Below are 20633 nucleotides of genomic sequence, written 5' to 3' on the forward strand. Positions count from 1 at the left end.
CCTGTGCCGCAAATATTAACGGCGACAGCGGCTTACACTAAAAATTTCATTGCCGGCTTAAAATTGTTTCAAAGCCGGCTAAATTTTAAGCTGCGTTTTAAAACTCTGCAACGAAAAACACTTAGGCTATTCTACAAAAATGTGTTCTAAATAATTTGGAAAAAGATATGATAATTTCATTCATATAATTCAACTTAAATGTACCAGTCAGCCATGGGCAGGTGGTGCGTAAATTCGAAGATATTCGAGGCAAAGCATCACCAAGTTTTTCGCCTGCCAAATTTCAATAAAGGAAAGAATGCTTAAATGGAAATAAATTATTTTTATATTGCAGAATTCCCTAATTTTGGCGAAAGTGTTCTGCAAAATATGGCGAAATTTTTAAGCCATTCACAGGCACTGGTTTTTTCAAAAACAGACCGTTAATATAAAAATTAAGAGACATTAATGTTGAGTATTTAAAGTTTATAATACGGATGAAATTTTATGTGATTTTCCATACGTAAAGTCTAAGGTTTAGACTATGAGATTTTATTTGACGCTAAACCCACTTTAAGGTGTCACAGTAATATTTTAATTTAAAACAAACCAAAACAAGGCATTTTTAACGCCATTTTGTTAAAAATAAAATGGCTGTTCATTCGTAAACCTTTTGAAAATGCAACACTGGTGTTGTTTGAATGTTCCACATCCATTATATTCCATACCAAGGTTGTATTTGAATTTTTATTTAAAAATATATATATAATTTCTAAACCGTTTTATAAAAGAAGTTATAGCTCATTTCAACTACACTGAAATCTAATATTTATGAGATTTCGAGCAAAAACTACTATATTTTGATGTAGTGTAAATGGGATGTTATAACATTTGCAAAGATCCATTTTTTGGATGTTTTATAAAGCACTTTGCGAAATATTAAATTGGCACTCCAAACTATTAGTTTTTTTATTTTGTTAGTAGAAAATCTCATACCTCACACATATAAATATTTAAATTTTTTACTAAACAATCAAAAAAATATATAGTTTGGTTAATACAATTTGATATTTGGCCATGTCGCTTATGGAAAAACAAAAAAATACCAATTTGTTACTTATCCATATCTGGCAACTTTATGTACAATAAATACAACTCTGAGAATGTTCTACCGTTTCTTTTCCATTTCATGCCACCCTACGAGTGTCTATTTTCCGAATGCTCATTCTCGTTTAAAATCGCAAGCGAAGAACATCGTGTCTTTTGGAAAAAATAAAAAAAGTGTCAGAAAGAAATATTTTTAAGTGAATAAAGATATTAAATAGTGTAAAATAAATTTTAAAAACCTTGAAAATGACCAACCAAAACGATAGCAACAACCAAAATGATAACCAACAAAATGGCAATAACGATAATTATGATGATGTAAGTAGAGAAAATTCGTAGTTTGTTTTTCCAGAATATTCCAAATGACTTGGCTGAAAAAATCCGCCATTTTGTAATGGTCGGCATCAAGAAAAAAAATCTATAATATACATACACATTTTTTTCATATTGATTTTTATTAAACATTTTTATTTATTTTTTAATTCTTCATAGGAGCCAATTACCGAGCCAGAGCATATGCGTAAATTATTCATTGGTGGCTTAGACTACCGCACCACCGATGAAGGCTTGAAGTCTCACTTTGAGAAATGGGGTCGCATTGTCGATGTTGTTGTAATGAAAGACCCACGTACCAAACGTTCACGTGGTTTTGGTTTTATAACCTATTCCAAATCCTCCATGATTGATGATGCCCAAAGTGCTCGTCCCCATAAAATCGATGGTCGTGTTGTAGAGCCCAAACGTGCTGTACCACGTCAAGACATTGACAATCCAAATGCTGGAGCCACTGTTAAGAAATTGTTTGTCGGCGCTCTTAAGGACGAACATGATGAGAAGTGTTTGCGCGATTACTTTGAAAAGTTCGGCAATATTGTTGAAATCAATATTGTTATGGACAAAGAGACTGGCAAAAAACGTGGTTTTGCCTTCGTTGAATTTGATGACTACGATCCCGTCGACAAGATAGTGTGTAAGTAGATGAAATTTTAATGTTATTTTATCTGTGTACATACATATGTATGTATGTATATATTCGTACATTTTTATTTAAGGTATTTTGAGGTTAGGATTTATTTGATGACCTCTGTGTTTTAATTTGTTCTAATTTTAAAAATGTTTGCATGTACACAAAATGAAAGTGTTAATCCCTTTATGTATGATTTGACACATTTCCGAAAATTTAAAATGATGAGTTTAAATTGATAACTAAAATTAACCCCTAACATTGAAGTTAAACATTAAGGGTGACTTTGAAAATGCAGTAATAATGTACTTACTGCAAAGTAATTTCTGTACCCATTGAATGAAAAAATCTATGAGCGTGAATTTTTTCTAAAAAACTAAAAAAGTTCAAAAGTTGTATTTTTTTCATAAAAAAATAACCGGAAAACGTACCCTTGAAAATAAAGTCCCTGTGACTGGCCGAAGATCGGCTGTACTGAACATGAGATTATAAACAAAAGAATTACGAGTTTATAAACTAACAGGGGTCCGTCCGGGTTTGTTCCTTTAAAATTTATATATTTGTACACTAAAACATTTTTGTACAGTCCCAGCTCCGCATAAATATCTTCAATGATGTCATGCGGCGTTCTATTGACTGTTAGAAAAATTTCTGACACTGATGATATCTTTGTTAATCTTTCTTAATTATAAATAGAAAATTGATGAAAATGTCATTGTTACAAGTTGAAATAATAGTATTTTTAATAAACACAGTTTCCCTGACACAAATTGCCAAAATTCTTAATAGTTTGGTCAATTCTTTATATAAAAACAGTGAGAGAAATTAAAGCGTCGGCTTAGGCTATGTTATACGAATTAAACAAAAAACATATTCGTGGTAACACGCAGCCTCGTTACAAATTCAATAAAGATTAATTTCATAAAAAATTATCATGTTTTAAAAAGTTACCTGTACCCATATTTTATGTTCATACATATCTTCTTTGTATGTAGATCTCTTTCTATTAGAAAGTTAACGCACTGATCAATTATCTAAATTTAAATGAGCAATTTTATTATGCTTTATACAGTCCCAGCTCCGCATAAATGTGTTCAATAATTTCATGCGGCGTTCTATCGACTGTTAAAGAAAAATTATCAGTCTTTGATAATATCTTGGTTAATTTTTCAATTCTGTATGAAAAATTGATGAAAATGTCATTGATACAATATCTGCATTTAAACAACAATAAATAAATGTAAAATTTTACACAGTTCCCTGACACAAATTAACAAATTTTTCAATAATTTGATTAATTCTTTTCTATAAAAACTGTAAGATTAATTAAAGCGTCGGCTTAAGCTATGTTATGCGAATTTTAAAAAACATATTCGTTTTAACACGCAGCCTCGTTACAAACTAAATTATACAACTTAAAAATAATAAGACGCCAAAATAAACAATTATTAATTTGAAATTTGTTTAATTTTTACTTTTAGTGGAAAAAACTCACACCATCAAGGGTAAAACTTTGGATGTGAAGAAAGCTTTGCCCAAACATAGCGGTGGTGGTGGCGGTAACAATGCCGGCCCCGGTGGCAACCGTGGCGGTAATATGGGACGTGGTGGAAACATGGGCGGACGTGGTAATAATATGGGCGGTGGTAATATGGGTGGCGGTTGGGGTGGTAACCGTGGTAATAATGATAACTGGGGCGGTAACTTTGGTGGCAGCGGTGGTGGTTTCAATAACGGTGGCGGTTTTAACAATGGCGGTAGTGGCGGTTGGGGCGGTAATAATATGGGTCCCTGGGATAATGGCAACAGCGGTGGCGGCAACTGGGGCAATAATGGCGGTAACTTTGGCGGTCCTGGCAACAATGGTCCCGGAAACAGTGGAAACTGGGGCAACAATGATTTCGGCTCAGGCTACCAACAAAATTACGGTGGTGGCCCACAACGTGGTGGCAGCGGTGGCAACTTTGGTTCCAGTAACCGCATGCAACCCTATGGCAACAGTGGAAACTTTGGCAAAGGTAAGTTTATTATTTAAAAGAAAATGCAAAATTGTTTATGAACTATAGAAGCTAATTATTGTATGCCTTAAAATTTTATATAATTAAGAACTTTTACGAATATCACAGATAGTAATTTATTTGCCTTCAATCCATTTTACACAGTCCCAGCTCCGGATAAAATTCTCAATGGTTATATCCGGCGTTTCATGACTGTAAGATAAAATATGTGCACATATTATATCTGTGTTAATTAGTTTCTTTATAACTAATTGATGAAAACGTATTTGCCACAAATATATTCCAGTTATTTTTTTATAATTTTTGTTGCCTTCAAAAACAACAAACACTACAACGAAATTTTACTAATTTCAGGCAACCAAGGTAATTTCGGTAACAGCGGCGGTGGATTCAATAATGGACCCATAGGTGCCGGTGGTGGCAACAACAGAAGATACTAAGGTAAGATTTCTTAATCAAATTCTCTTGAGTTTAATTATTTTTAGTTTTTTATCAAGATGTTAGATTTTGTTAGTAATGACTTAGTGTCCGTAGTATTCTACATTTTTGTTTTTTTTTTTATTTTTTAAAGTAAACTATTTTCCTTACCAAAGAAAAAAGAACCTTTAAGTAAAGTTATCAAAAGTATTGTTAAACAAAAAATATCAAGTTGAAGTAGCAAAAAGCTAAAATTAAGAACAAGTGTTTTTTTTATAGATTTAATTTTTTAGTTTTTATTTGTTTATTTTTAACACTATTGAAAGTTTTTGATGGAATACTATGCAACTATTAACAACTTTTTATCCTTAGCAAACATTTTTAGAATAATGTTTTTTACAAATTTATTTAAAAAATATTTACAACAATATTTATTTGTTTTTATTCTTATAAAATTTTTATAGGTATTAAAAGGTTTGTGTGCCAGGTCCAAAAAATATGCATATAATTAAAAAAATACATTCAAACTCAAGTAAAACAGCAAACAGAAAATTTTACAGTTTACCTACCTATCTACCAAGTTTTTAAACATTAACAGAGAACAGTTACACTGAGAATAGTCAAACAAAAAGGTCGTCCTTCCTTCTCTATTTTCTTCCTTCCAATACCAATACCATAAACAGAAAATATTTGTTATAAAAATATTACAAAAGCACCCTCCGCAGTCAGTGTTTGATGTGTGTGAGAAACAATAAGAAGAGAGAGAGAGAGGAGTTTGACAGTTTTGTGAAAGTAATAAAAATTAAATAATAATATAAACAGAAGATCAGTAAACTTTTAAAATGAAGTGAGAGAAAGAAGCACAGGCGATGATGTTAAATTGAAATTGAGGACAATGAAGAAGCAGTTGAAGAATGTGTTGTCTAAAAACACAAAAGCAGAAAGATGAAGAAGGAGCACATATGAAAGGAACTGGAGTTATAAGATATTTTTAACAGAACACAGAAAAACCCACCCTAATAAGGTTTTTTTTAATAGTCATTTAGAAATTTGCCACCAAACTGTTGTAGACCAGTTCAAATTGTAAAAGCAAAAATACTAAAGTAATCAAAGTGTAGTATTGTAAGTTTCTTCTTTTCTTTGTATTCAGGTGTGTCCTACAAAAAGGCATTTTTAACATTATCACTACTATTCACAAATGTATTTTAACGACTAAGAAAGTAAAAGAAAAAAAAAAAAAACAGTTCTGACAAAAAGGCAATGAAACAAAGAAATACATTAAACTTAAATTAGTTCATATTTTAGTAGTCATTATATTTATACATTTATTTAAGAAATCAATTCTAGTATTTTCTCGTTTCATAATGATGAATGAATTCATAACAAAACAAAAAACATCAAGAAAGCATATTTGCACGTATATATTTTACGTGTTTTCCAATTAAAAGATTTTTCTCTAACATTTTTCTGTGTCAGTAGTTTTTAAGCATCCTAATTGTGTATAGAGATTAAGTTTAGTTTAAATCAATAATTATGTGTGTGGCAATTATATTTTACATACAAAATAATCAATATTTCCATCATAATTTGTATTAATTGCAACAAGGACAACAACAGCAGCTACATGTTTAAATATGTTGAAACAATAAACATATAGAAACAATATACATGCTGTATGTAGAAACAAAAGATCTAGAAGATGTAGCAAAAAGAGTTCTTCTCTGATAACAAAACATTGTAAATAATCAGCTGTTGTTCTTAAATTTTTGTAACTTTATATTTTTTCTTATTTAATATTTTATCCAACTCCACAACCCCAGATCATAATTATTCTAAGTTTTCTTAAAAATTGATAATTTTACTTCAATTGAACAAAAATTAGAAATAGATTTTAAAATTTGTAAGAAAAGAAACAACAAAAAGAGAAAAAATATATTATGATGATAAACATAAAGAAAAATATTGTAAAAACAAAAGAAAAACTCTAGATTATTTTGAGTAGTTTTGTGTTATTTCTTGTATTTTTACATTTATAGCGCTAGAAAAAAAAGAAAGCTGAGCTCAGCTCGCTGTCCAAGGATTATAGCAAAAAGGAGGAGTGAGACCCAGAAAACTAGAAAGAGATGACAGAAAGAGAGAGGTGTATAAGAGAGTAATATTTTACACACCTAGTTTCAATTTCTATAATAATTTTGTGTGTAAAACATGATTATTGGATCGGTCAGTTACTCTTGATTTTCTAGGTTGAAATCTGAATGTGAAGTTTTTTTCGATTTAATTCCTTTTCGAGTTCCAAATATTTTTTGTGTTATTTTTTATAGTGCTTTCTTTTATTTTTCCTCTATCTATTCTATATTCTTTTGTATTTATTTTTTAAATAATTTTATCCTTTATTTTGGGTTTCAAGTATTTTGATGGCTGTATGTGTTTCGTGTGAGAATATAAAAACATTGAAAATTGTCATGTTCTTCGTCTCCAAAACACTTTCTTCTGCAAAAGGAAGAGAAAAAGAAGAGCAAAGGCTAAAAATGATGCAATTTTGGACACTCATTGCTCTTTAGAAATTTTCATTCAAAGAAAATGTGTTTAATTTTTTGAGGTAAGTGAAAATGTATTTTTCCTTTTTAAAAAGACCAACAGATCCCGTTTGATGAAGATTGCATCAGAGCCATCGGAAAATTGATTGGTTTGGTTGGATTTGGTATTTTTTTGAACTTTTTAATATAAATATTTTTTTAATGAATTGAATAAACATTTTTTTAAATAAAATTTGAAAAATTCGTGTTTTTACTTAAAAAGAGGAAAAAATTCAATTTTGTTGCAATGCATTACGATTCCGTGTATTCTGTATTATGATCGTATCTACTATTTCTTAAGTTCCCAGCAGTTCGGTCGGGCAGTCCCGAAGTACCTATTTAAACCACCTAGCACTTAGGGTTACACCTAGCCACTGACTGCCCAGGTGACTAGCTATTTTAAAATGTGCTTGTCCTACGAGGATGTCAATCGTCACCCCATAAATCACGATAAAAAGCTTAAGTTTGTTTTTTAAGTGTCCACTCTCACTTACAAAGGGGACACTAAAGGGACGATTATCCTCGCCCTCGTTTAAAAAGAGTAAATGCAGGACGAAATACAAATTAGAGCCAACCAAGTGGTTGGTTGGTTAGACGTTAGTGAAAATCACTGTCTTTTTCGGATGCATAGACTCTGTCAAACTGCTGGGTTATTTAGTGATGGGACGTGGTGTGAATTATCCTGTCTGTTCTGTAAACCGAATCCGAGTAAATTTCTCGTTTAAAACGAATTCGCATAATTTTTCTCGTTTTAAAACTGAGCACACAAATCTAGTCGAAATAATTTTTTTTCTGCATTTTAAACTCTCATTTAAAATTGGTTTATTTTTCTGAATTTTTCCTTCAAATAAAAATTTGATTTGCAGAACACCAAATTTGGTTTTAAGAGTTTCTCGGTTTTGAAACCGATTCGATTTAAACAGACATGTATAAGAGTGTGTAAATCAATTTTTAATGATACAGGCCGAATGTTGATTTCTTTGTTTAAATGAAATACAGTTTCGGCCGGACGCTACTTGTTTTTTCTTTTCAACACTAGATGGCGGTGCCCTTTAGTTCATTCGACGTTGGTTTAACGTTTTGATAATCTTACACTCGAAGGTTTATGAACTGGCTATCGGATAAAAGTATATACAAAAATGGGCAGCAAATTTCCAAACCATCTTCCATAGACTAAAACCTCTACACATTAAAAATTCATAAAAATTATAGCATACAGCAGGGATGTTTAAAAAATATGGCACAGTGTGACAGTTGATGAAAAATAATACAAAAAAACTACTAATATGAATTTTTAATGAAAAGTAAAATTCTTTTTCAATACAAAATTTTAGTGGAGAATTTAATTTTTTAAAGAACATGATTCTTCAACGAAAATTTTATGAAAACTAGATTTTTTTGTGAAAAATCGAATTGGCAAATAATTTTTATTAATTTTTATGTGAAATATTTTGGAAATCAAATTATAAGTGGAAAATTTAATTTTCATTTTTAAAACTATTTTTTACTGAATAATCAAAAATTTTAGGTATTCAAAAAAAAAAAAAAAAAAAAAACGTAATCGCAATTCATTACGATCGTAGGTACGTTTTTCGATTCGAATGGAAATGCAGAATAGGGGTGATTATTAATATGATATTAATAATCAAATTGATTTATAATGGTCTATTCTAAATATAATGCAGATTAGGTAATTGACTAAACATAATTACAAAATTACCAAATTATTTATTCATCACTAATAATTTCGTTTCATTTGTCCAGTCTGAAAGAGTACATTTAATATATTTAAAAATTGTCGATAATTAAACTCCAAATGTATGCCACGTTGTACACCAAAACATTTAAATATCACCTCAAATTCACGACTACTAATCATATGATGCATATCACGCACCGTTAAAGCACGCATCAACTGATTCTTATGTATAGTGCCACAATTTTCACGATCGAAATCTTTGAAAACGGAACTTAAATTTGAAATCTCATCTGGTTGGCGAGCTAATTTCATAAGGGCCTGCGAGCAAATGGTACGTTCTTCAAAATTCAAGAAACACTCTACACAATCTAAATTGGCCAAGTGTAGAAGGGGAATGGCGGTGACTTCATTATCACCGGTTTGAGTTTCTAACTGTATAAAGATTTCGTCTAAAGAACGGCAAAAATCACGATATAGAACACAACAGGCACGTTTGGGAGAACGAAAACTATTGAGGAAAGTAATTTATTATAAAAACATTAATTTTTTTATTAACGAAAACTTACATATTACACAACGTATCCATTTCCTCAACCGACAACTTTATATTGGCATTGTCAATACCCCTACGAAAATCTACTTCCAGTATTTCTCCCTCTCTGTGGCGATCGTAGTCCTGCAGGAAATCTATGACTTGTATACTTTTTGTCACTGCTTGACGTTTAGCTTTGGTCAAAAGTTTTATGATATATTCTTCACTCTCTGCATCGACTTTAGGACGACTGTCATTGAGTGTGGCACAGTCGGCGTGTATTGTATTAACTGCTGATAATTTCGGTACAGCATATTCTGCCGGATCAGCATCTTCCAGAAATTTGGTATAATTAAAACCCAATTCATTGCCATAACGATCGATTAGGGCATTCAATTCGTCATTCGACAATAGTATACCGTTTGTAACAAAGATTTGATTGGCAATCTTGCAGCTCACATGACCGCAATTAAGTCTATTTGGAATGTGAGATTTTTAGGATTTTTGTTATAAAATATAATAAAAAGGATTGAACACTCGGTAATAATCAATAAACTTACTTATCGTAACTTCTAAAGAATGGATGCATATATAAACGTCTATTTCGTATACGAATTTGAATTTTTCGCAATGCTTCCTCACAAAACTCCCGCGCTGTGGTAGTAGCCTGTTGCCAATTTAAAGAACCAGACCGAGGCATATCTTGTATATATGAAGGAGGTGATTCCACTTTTAGTAATGGTGTCTTTTCCAAATACTTTACAGTGAATACTGGAATGAAGAAAAAAGGAAATTATTAATTAAAAAGATATTGTTTTGGAAAAGGATCAAAAAGGAAAGAGTACAAGAAAACACTTAAGAGTGCTATTTGTGTATGGTTGATTTATCTCTTAGGTTCCTAACGTATTTATGAGGCTTCTCGGGTACCTTAAGTAATTTACACAATATTGTGGACCAGCATAAATATGTTCATTTCTGTTGATATATTTTTTCATACAGTGATAATTGGGATTATCATGCAGCAGTCGATGAATCAACTGTAGTTCTCATAATTTATCACTTACAATTCTTGTTGTGGTGTTGAGGGAGGGAAAAGTTAAATAGGAGTAGAGATAGGACCCAACATATTGTTTTTAATAGTTTTTATTACAGCCAACCCCATTAAATAGTGAAAAGAGTCAGCCGTTGTCTTGAAATTATAAAGAGACCAGTTCCCCTATAAAACATTCCCATGTAAAAGTGCTATGTAAAGTCTGGAACTAGAGACGGTCCCTACTCATAGATAAAGTAATGGAACTAGTTTTGTGTCAGTTCCTTATCCTCTAGGAATACATTTTTCTCCTCACCTCTATCCATTTCATCTTCAAATCTACGCCACATTATGCGATTTACATCTACCGGATCCAAATAACGTTCACACAACATACGAAATTCTCGTTGGGTCAAATACTTGCCCACACCCATATTGTATAAAGCTCGTTCAAATTGATTTACTGTTACGGTACCAGTGTGTAAGAGATCAAATCCCTCAAGGAATTCATGTATTCGTATACGTTTTGCATGCACTTGCTTTTGTAGACAGAAAATTATGTCACAAATATTTTTATTTTCAATTGTATGATTACAAATATCCTTAAAAATTCCTTGAGCCATACTGGTTCCATCTATGGCTGGCAATTTTGGTAGTTCTAAGTCTATTAATTTTCCGGGAAAATTACTAACGATTTGCTAGATTATATGAGGAATTAAAGGGGAGTTAATAACGAATTTAACATTATGTCATATCAATCAAATATCTACCATGGCATTATCGGTTAATTTGTTTTCCTTTAAATAGTTTAAAATATTTTGTAAATGTTTAACAAAAGCCACATAATTGACCATATACGAATCCTTCATATAACGTTTTAATAACAATAGAAAATCATTATCGGAGAGGGGAATTTTCATAAAATGTAGCACACGAGAAAAATGAGAAACAGTAACAGTGCCCTCATTTTGAGAGATCTGAAAGTATATTAAAATAATAGAGCTTTTGGCATAGAATTACAATAATATTACCAATTCATAATCTTGAAAATATGGCATTAATGGTAAATTTAAAATTTGAGCAATTTTAATTAAAATTAAACACAGTTGACGACGCTCTTCTGGACGGTCTATAACATTAACATGTAAATTATCATTCCATTCTAGGCCTGTGGCCAAACCTTTCTCCAGTTTCTTGTCATCATCTGGAATTAGATTACAGAAATATTTTATAAAACTCTCAAAATAGTGAAATAAACTTACTTTCTCCACAAACAACTTTACAAAATTCCTTATAAACCACACGTCCATCACGTAAACGAAAATAGTCCGATACTTCACGCAATTCAAAATCGGATAAACCGATTATGTTTTTATATTTTCCCAATATACCGCTAAAAAGAGATTCTTTTTTGCAAAATATTTTAACAGTTTTCTTATAAAATAATTTATAACAACATACCCGATATTAAACCTTTTCCTGCAGGATCATGGATACAAAAGTCGTCGCATATATTGAAACCATACCGAAAGATAGCATCTTGAATTTTGCGACATGCTTTCCAAATTTCATTTAAATTTAAGTCTTGCTAAAAAAAGGATTTAAAACATTTTATAGCTTTTTATTGCCGTTAAAAAAATATAAAATCGGATTAAAGAAATTTAAGATAAAAATGTTTAAGTCCGACAATGGATTAAATAAGATGTTTAAGACCTACAAAATCCACTAGGTCACTTCTTGATGTGTTAGGGAGTTTTGTTCTATAAAGATTGATAAAAAATATTTTCAGTTTTTACTCACTCTTTTATCATCGTCCATTGAACCACTTTTAATAGAATTTATGTATGTTTTAAGTAAAATTATCAATATTCATAAAATATGTTTTAAAAATAAATTTTTTCACAATCGATTGAAATTTAATATATATTTTGTATATAATATAAATGTCAACAAGAATAAATAAGTAATAAAGGGTATTAGAATTATTTTTTGAATTAAATCATGTATAACCGAATAGATATTTCCAGTATGACAATTCCTTGATTAGCTGCTCTTTCAGCTTCCTCTATCTTATCCCCTTATATATTTTCGATTAGTAATATATTAAATATTATGTTTCACAAATCTATGATAAATTTATAAAATTGACCATGGCTATAGGTTAGGTACAACTCACCAATTCTCAAAATGTTTGATACTTTTTAAATCAGGGGTCTTTAAATAGTAATTTCATGCTAATATAATTGTTATACCCTACACCACTTTAGTGGAGAGGAAATATTGGGTTTGTGCTGATGTAAGTAACACAAAGAAATATTGGTTCCACATCCAACTGAAAGTTTCTGAATCGATTAGCATTGTCCTTCCGTCTGTTCGTCCTTTGAAACATTGTAATCAAACTACAAAATATTTGAATTATACTCGCAACTGGTGTAGGGTAGCATATAGTCGGCCCAATCTATACTGTACTTTCCTACTTGTTTATGTTATTCTTGTGTTGCATTTACTGTTAACATTTTATTTCATTATATTACTCTTTAGCAACTCAAAGGGCTTAAATACTTATACGTACATACATATTGTATTCCTTGTAGCATTTACTGTTTCTATTCACTAACTTTCATTCATTTCACTCAACGTTTAAATGATTATTTTTCTATTCTTAATTTTTTATTGCTGGTAAATCAAAATAACCATTTTATTTATTTTCATTTACTAACTTTAATTTCTATTCACTTATATTGCAGCTTTGAAAAATAAATAGTACCATACAATATTTAACAAGCATCAAAAAAGGATATTTATATGTGATAGTGGAGAGGGTCTTTGTATTGCAGTTTCCTTTTATATCGATTGGCTTAGAAATGGATGAGAGATGATACAACTATGTACTAAAATGTGGGTGTCCCAATTATAGTAGGAAGATTCCATTTATATGAAACGAAAAGACGTAGTTAATGTTCCCAATAACCTTTTCAGATTATTTACTACATTTTCCATTTTCTTATTTTAGTTTGATTGATTGAGGGGGTACTGCGACCTGAGTTAAGACTTTTTAGTTTTGAATATTAGAAAATAGGAATGCCTTAATATACATTCAACATTTTATTCTTACTAAAAGTAACCAAAAGAGTGGACAACTCTTACTTAACTAAATTGGTAGCTACACTATAGTCTTCACTGCTATATGCATACATATGTATCTTTAAATAATGCCCCAAATAAGAAAACACTGCAAATCTGTGATCATTTAAATTTGGGATTTTTATATTAACAAGTAAGAGCTATGCCGAATCTAACCCACCATCAAACCGTATGCCGTAACAGGAATGCTCTCCTATAAACATCAGAGTGATATTACTCATCAAATTTACTGAAGAGCACCTTATATGAGAGGTAGGGTGAATTATTGACCGTATTTATAAAATTTTTCATAATTTTTTAGGCCGATTTTGGTTCATTTAAAACATGTTTACATTGAATATCAGTTTCCGACTCTTTCCGGTAAGAAGATTTACGTTCCTTCAAAACTTTCTTAGGTTTTGGCTCGTAAGAAACTTACTTATGTCAAATTTCATCTCTACAATCGTACTTTTAAGACAGTAATGAGCGTTAAAGTATTTATCTGGAGGGGACCTTATATGGGGGTAGGGTCAATTATGGACCGATCCACATAAAATTTGGTAGAGAGGTTTTGGCTTGTCAGGGAATTATTTATGTTAAATTTCATAGCTATACTCGTATTTTTAATCCAGTAATGAGCGTTAAAGTATTTTTTTGAGAGGGATGGTGTCAATTATGGACCGATCCTTATAAAATTTCCTTTGAAATTTTGGATCATATGAAACTTATTTATGTCGAATTTCTTAGCTATACTAGTACTTTTAAAACAGATATGACCGTTAAAGCTGTTTTTCGGGGGTCCACTTGTATGGGAGCTATCCGATAACGTGGAACGATATTACCCATTTTCAATACCAAACAAACCTTATCTATTGTGGAAAATTTCAAACCTCTAGCTCATTCCGTTCGGACTCTATCGTGCTTTTAACAGACAGACAGACAGACGGACATGACTAGATCGTCTTAGAATTTTATAAGGACCCAGAATATACATATATATAATTTTATTGGTCTATGACCAATATTTCGATGTGATACAAACGGAATGATAAAATCAATGTACCCTCATCTTTTTTGATGGTGGGTATAAAAAGGTAAAATCGTCCGTATAAATAATCAACCAGAAAACAAAGAAAATCTTTGGTCAACTCAATTTTTCATCAAAAAATAAACTTCAGAAAAAAATTCTTACAATTTTTTATTTTTCAAATACTACACTATTTTATTCGTTTTTGATGTCTTCCAAAATTGTAAGCTCTGGATCTGATTGTTGCTTATTATGTATATTACCACCTTTACAATGTTTTTTTAAGAAATTTTCTTAATTAATTAGCTTAAATCCTACAAGTATTCATGAAAAAAAAAAAAAATTATCAAACTTTATTTCTGAGTCGACTAAACTCTGGCCTTACGTCTATCCATGTAGTCGAAATTTTCAAGATAATAAGATAAAATTTGTTAAGCATATCATCTTGAACTAAGGATGAATATTACAGATTTTGAAATTCGGCATAAATAACTTTTTTATTAAACATATCTATCTCTCTTCACCAAATTTAATAAGGATCGCATAATATTCAATCCCATATACAATGATTTATTATAAAGAAATAAATCACGGCAGATATATGTAGGGTATCATATGGTTGGCTTTGCCGGACTGTACTTTCTTACTCGTTTTTATGTTGTTGTTTGCGAATTATTTAATCATTGTAATTCAGAAAGAACTAACTTCTATGAGTTTTACTTGTTTGTAACAATTGTAAAAAAGGCCAAGTTGTTGTAGTAATTAACAAATGAATATAAAAATTTATAATTTTTTTTTGTTATTGTCTTACAGGCCAAAACTTTTGGTATTAATGTTAACTTGTAGGGGGAATGTAACCTTATAGGAATAAAAGGTTAGTAGTTCGATTGCCTCCGCGGGTAAAGAAGCCTATTTATATCCTCCTTTCAAACTAACCAATTTACTTTAAGAGGGAATGGAATTTACGATTTTGTAGACTTAGGATTTATAAAAAATAAGTATATATAAATCTTTAAAGCATTTTTATGCCCCACACCACTATAATGGGGAGGGTATTATACGCTTGTGCAGATGTTTGTAACACCCAACTCAGAATAACTTTATAAATCGATTAAGCTATGTCCGTCCATATGTGTGTCATGTAAACCTTATGCGCACGCTACAGATCGCATTTTTCAAAATAATTTGCTGAAATTTGGCCATGGACTGAAAATTTTTGAAATCGGTTCATTATTTCACCTAGCCTATAGTGCCCTTGAGCACATAATTATTTTAAATGTTCTAGTATTTCTATAAAACTCGACGCAATTTGGTATAAGTCCAAATGTTACTGCCGGTTTTCGTAATGATCGGGCCACATTTAACATTAGCCCCCATACAAAGGGGGGAAATCACTTGAAGGTCAATAATTTACTTGCGAACACAAGTATCACAATAAAATTCTGCATAAATATCAATATTTATAATGATAGTCCCACATTTACCTTTGCCCCTGTACAACCCCTCTTTCAGACCTACAAGCTCGTCTTTTTTGTAAACAAATTTTTGAAATATTTCGGATTAAAGGCAAAAAACAGCTTAAATGCTATTATTAAAAATAATTCAATTTTACATATAATTCACTGGTGTAGGGTATCATTCTTACTTATTTCAAATATTCAGTCAGTTCAGTTTATCGTGGGATTCTTCATTTTCATCTCATTAATGTGTGCTTATGTTTGCTTATTAACCCTTTAACGCTAGTATTTGTTAAAAACGATTTTGATATATTATCTTTGTTTGCAGCAATTATTATTGAATTTAGAAAAGTTAATTTCATGCACCTCTAAATTATTACTGGATATATTAAAATAACTTGTGTTCATCGCACATCAAGGGGAGACACTTTGGATTTTTCGTATCGTACATTCAACAGACACACGGATATGGCTAAGAATTCAGAATAAACAGACATATGTACATATGAAAATATTTTTGTGGGCCCTTGTCCAATGATTCGTTATGTAACACACGAAATGAAAAAATCAAAAGTGGCCTAAAAAACAAAATTAACCCCACTAACCCTTTTGATGGTTAACACGAATCATGAAGTGATGATACTACTACTTTATTAAATTCTTTTCTTTTTATACCCACCATCAAAAAAGATGGGGGGTATATTGATTTTGTCATTCCGTTTGTAACACATCAAAATATTGGTCATAGACCCATAAAAGTATATATATTCCGAGTCCTTATTAAATTCTAAGACGATCTAGCCATGTCCGTCCGTCCGTCTGTCTGTTGAAATCACGATAGGGACCACACGAGAGGTGCTAGACTGTTGAAATTTTGCATAAATATTCTCTATTACTAAGGTTTGTTTGGTATTGAAAATGGGCAATATCGGTCCACTTTTTCGGATAGCCCCCATACAAGTGGACCTCCAAAAACAGCATAACTGCTTTAGAAGTACAAGTATAGCGATGAAATTCGACATAAATAAGTTTCATATGAGCCAAAATCTTTCTACCAAATTTTTTGAGGATCGGCCCATAAATGACCCTACCCCCCATATAAGGTTCCCTTTAGAAAATGACTTTAACACTCATTACTAGCCTAAAAATTCGAGTATAGCGATGAAATTTAGTATAAGTAAGTTTCTTACGAACCAAAACCTTTTAACCAATTTTTTTAGGATCGGCCCATAAATGACCCTAACCCCCATATAAGGTCCCCTCCTGAAAATGACTTTAACACTCATTACTGGCCCCAAAATGCAAGTATAGCGATGAAATTCGACATAAATAAGTTTCATGTGAGCCGAAATCTTTCTACCAAATTTTTTGAGGATCGGTCCATAATTGACCCTACCCCCCATATAAGGTCCCCTTTAGAAAATTACTTTAACACTCATTACTGGTCCAAAAATGCGAGTATAGCGATGAAATTCGGTATAAGTAAGTTTCTTACGAACCAAAATCGCTCTACGAATTTTTTTTAAGATAGGCCCATAAATGACCCTAACCCCCATATAAGGTCCCCTTCTGAAAATGACTTTAACGCTCATTACTGGCTAAAAAATACGAATATGGCAATAAAATTTTACACAATAAAGTTCCTCGCAAGCCAAAATCTTTTTAATAACTTTTATGTGGATAGGTCCATAATTGGCCCTACTCCCCCTATTGGGTCCACTTCAGGAAATAGCTTAAACGCTTACTACAGTCTTAAAAATACGAGTAAAACGATGAAATGCTACACACGTAAGTTTCTTACGAGCCAAAACCTCTGTACCAATTTTTTTGGATCGGCTCATAAATGACCCTTCCCCCATATAAGGTCCCCCTCTGCAAATAACTACAATGCTCATTACTGGCTTAAAAATATGAATGTGACAAAAATTGACGCACATAAGTTTAATCTCTCCACCAAATTTAGGGAGGATCGGTATATAATTTACCCTACCGCCCATATAAGGTCCCCTTCAGAAAATTACTTAAACGATCATTACTGGCTTAAAAATATGAGTTATGAAATACGGTTATGAAATTCGCTCCGAATTTCATGCGGAATGTGTCGGTAATACACAAAAGGCTCCCTTCAGGAAAGAGTTTTGGCTAATAAACTACGCGTGTTCCTTATTTAAAATACGAGTATAGCCCTGAATGTACAAAATTTTATGAGTATCGGTTCATAATTGACGCTCACGGTTTAAGAATTGAAATAAAATATATATATTTTTTTTAATTAATATTTTGTTAGTTCAAAAGAGCTCGGGCCATAATTGACTTAAGCCATATTCCAAATATCACGCTGATGTTTATAGGGGAGCATTCCTTTTACGGCATACGGTTTGATGGTGGGTATATGAGATTCGGCACAGCCGAATATAACACTCTTACTTGTTATATGTTTAAGTTGATTATGGTTTCGTTTTGGTTTTCTACTTGGTCCTTTTTTTATATTTCTGCTATAAATGTGTTTTTTGTTCACTTTCTTATTACAAACACATAAAACCTACACCCAAACAACAAGATACAATGTTCTTTTCTTTATTAAAAGAAATTGCAAAAAAATTAACTCAAATGACTGGGTTGGATTCACTGGTGTAGCACCATGCTTGCCTACATTCCACTGGGTGTCTTTATGATGATTGTTTTAAGTGGCTTCATGCCTCTTTTGTCCGGAACAGTTTGTTGTTTGTGGTGTGAGACGAGGAAGAGGGTCAAATGCAGAAATAGAAAAACTTTTATTTTTTTTAGCCAGCATAGAAATGAAATTGTAACAATAATTATTTCATTAATAATCAACGGCTATGAAAGATAAAATCTTAAGTAATCTTAAGTGAAGTAGAGGGCGGAGTGTGGCGTGTTAACTATGTAAAACTTGTTGTGGGAAAGCTTATGAATATTTTTCATACTTTTTCGCACCAAATTCTAAAAATAATATAATTTTTTTTAAGGAATGTTTTTATAAAGGGCTTTATGTTGATATTTGTGTAATTATTTAGTTAAATACAAACAATGGTAGAATTTGCAAAAAAGATCCATTTCTAATTTAACATCTCATCAGTTAAGATACATACATATGTACATTAGAGTGCTCCAAGCTTGTATGAAGGAAAAAAAATTTTATCCGACAGGCCGTCCCCCCCTCTGGAATTGTTCTATGGGTTGTAAAACTATGTCATGCAAAAAATTAGGCTGATAGGATAACGTTAACAGGTGCCGCAACGGCTCAGAAGTTTCCAAGTGCATTTACAAGGGGAAAAAATCGATTTTTTTCAGTTTTTGCTCAAATTTTGCAACTTAATAATAAACTTTGCACTTTATTGTAAAGGAATCGTAATGTGCACAGAATAAGCATTTCAGAAAGATATAAAACACAAAAATTGGTTGAAAATTTTTAAAGTTATTGCAAATTCCCCAGGCCATTAACGTGTCTCACAGCACATGAATTCGAAATGTGACAAAAAAATTAAAATTTTTTAGGACATATTGTAAAAAAACCATTTTGTTACTTAAAATATACTAAAAATTACTTGAATACTAGCTTTTGTCCTTATACGATAACGCAAACTTGTTCTCAGCTATGGTCAAAAAAGTTTGATTTTTTCAACGGCCGTTTCAAATCTCCAATTTCAGTTTTTTTGAAACTTTGTTAAACAAATTTTAAAATTTTTAGAAGATCTCATGGGAATTTATGGACAATAGATAAGGGAATAAAACGGTAAAAAATTAGATCAATAATTCTTACAGTTTAGCTGTACCTGCGATTTGAACTCGGCGGATTTCGGGAAAATCGCATTTTTTTGTAATATATTAGAGAATACGTATTAATTTTTTACTGTTGTACATTTTAAACAAAGTATTTTCAGAGTATTATAGACCAGATAATATAAAATATATATTCCAAGTTTTATTCAAATCGGACATTCTTAACCCATAAAATGTGGAGTTCAAAGGTTAAATTTTGCTATATTTGGGAATTCTCAGTGCACCATATTAAAATATTATTTATTTGTTTGCCATATTTACCAAAAATTACTGAAATTTATCGTATAAAGTCCGATATTTAAAATAGAGTGAAAAAAAGGTAAATTAACACTTTAAGGCACTTGGGAACAATTTAACACCAAAGTTCAAAAATTTGAAAAAGCACTATCCATTTGAATAAAGCTCTATATAATTAGAGAAATAGCAGAAATATAACAAAAACGTATATATTAAGTATAAAAAATTATACTTTAACCCTTTTCGACTATGGAGTAAACTATAGGTGTACATTTTTAAAAGAAAAATTTTGTTTTTAAAACTGATAATTTATGTAGTCCATTTTTTCGGACCATTTTCGACATAATATGTCCAAAAATACAAACTTTATAGGTTCAAAAAGGGTTAATTCATAAGTTTTTATACCTAATATATATTTTTTTGTTTTATTTATGTTATTCCTCTAATTATATAGAGCATTATTCAAATGGATAGTGTTTTTACGATTTTTTGATCTTCGGGGTTAAATTTTTCCCATGTGTTTTAAAGGGTTAATTTTACTTTTTTTCGCTGCTATTTTAAACATAAGACTTTATACTAAAAATTCAAGTCATCTTTATTAAATATGACCGACAAATACATAATATTTCGATATGGTACACTGAGAATTCCCAAATATAGCAAAAT

At 31.0% G+C, this 20633-nt stretch overlaps 2 protein-coding genes across 2 annotated transcripts; one reads left to right on the plus strand and one right to left on the minus strand.

Annotated features, from left to right (window-relative positions):
- Positions 1-1170: 1170 nt before the first annotated feature.
- Positions 1171-5947, plus strand: LOC119602443 (heterogeneous nuclear ribonucleoprotein A1). Its single transcript, XM_037953980.1, has 5 exons — positions 1171-1404; positions 1579-2056; positions 3532-4068; positions 4423-4509; positions 4950-5947. Exons 1-4 carry the CDS (start codon positions 1333-1335, stop codon positions 4506-4508), a joined length of 1173 nt encoding a protein of 390 aa, XP_037809908.1. The 5' UTR covers positions 1171-1332; the 3' UTR covers position 4509; positions 4950-5947.
- A 2725-nt stretch (positions 5948-8672) lies between these two features.
- LOC119602666 lies at positions 8673-12254 on the minus strand. The gene is made up of 9 exons (XM_037954298.1): positions 12123-12254; positions 11784-11910; positions 11585-11728; positions 11354-11526; positions 11093-11299; positions 10639-11020; positions 9853-10063; positions 9327-9767; positions 8673-9268 (listed from the first exon to the last, which is right to left on the minus strand). Exons 1-9 carry the CDS (start codon positions 12138-12140, stop codon positions 8800-8802), a joined length of 2172 nt encoding a protein of 723 aa, XP_037810226.1. The 5' UTR covers positions 12141-12254; the 3' UTR covers positions 8673-8799.
- Between the last annotated feature and the right edge of the window lie 8379 nt (positions 12255-20633).

Source organism: Lucilia sericata, unplaced genomic scaffold (genome assembly GCF_015586225.1).
Source record: "Lucilia sericata isolate MDLA Ls3-8-SP2 unplaced genomic scaffold, ASM1558622v1 Contig000007F_arrow, whole genome shotgun sequence".
Lineage (NCBI taxonomy): Eukaryota > Metazoa > Arthropoda > Insecta > Diptera > Calliphoridae > Lucilia > Lucilia sericata.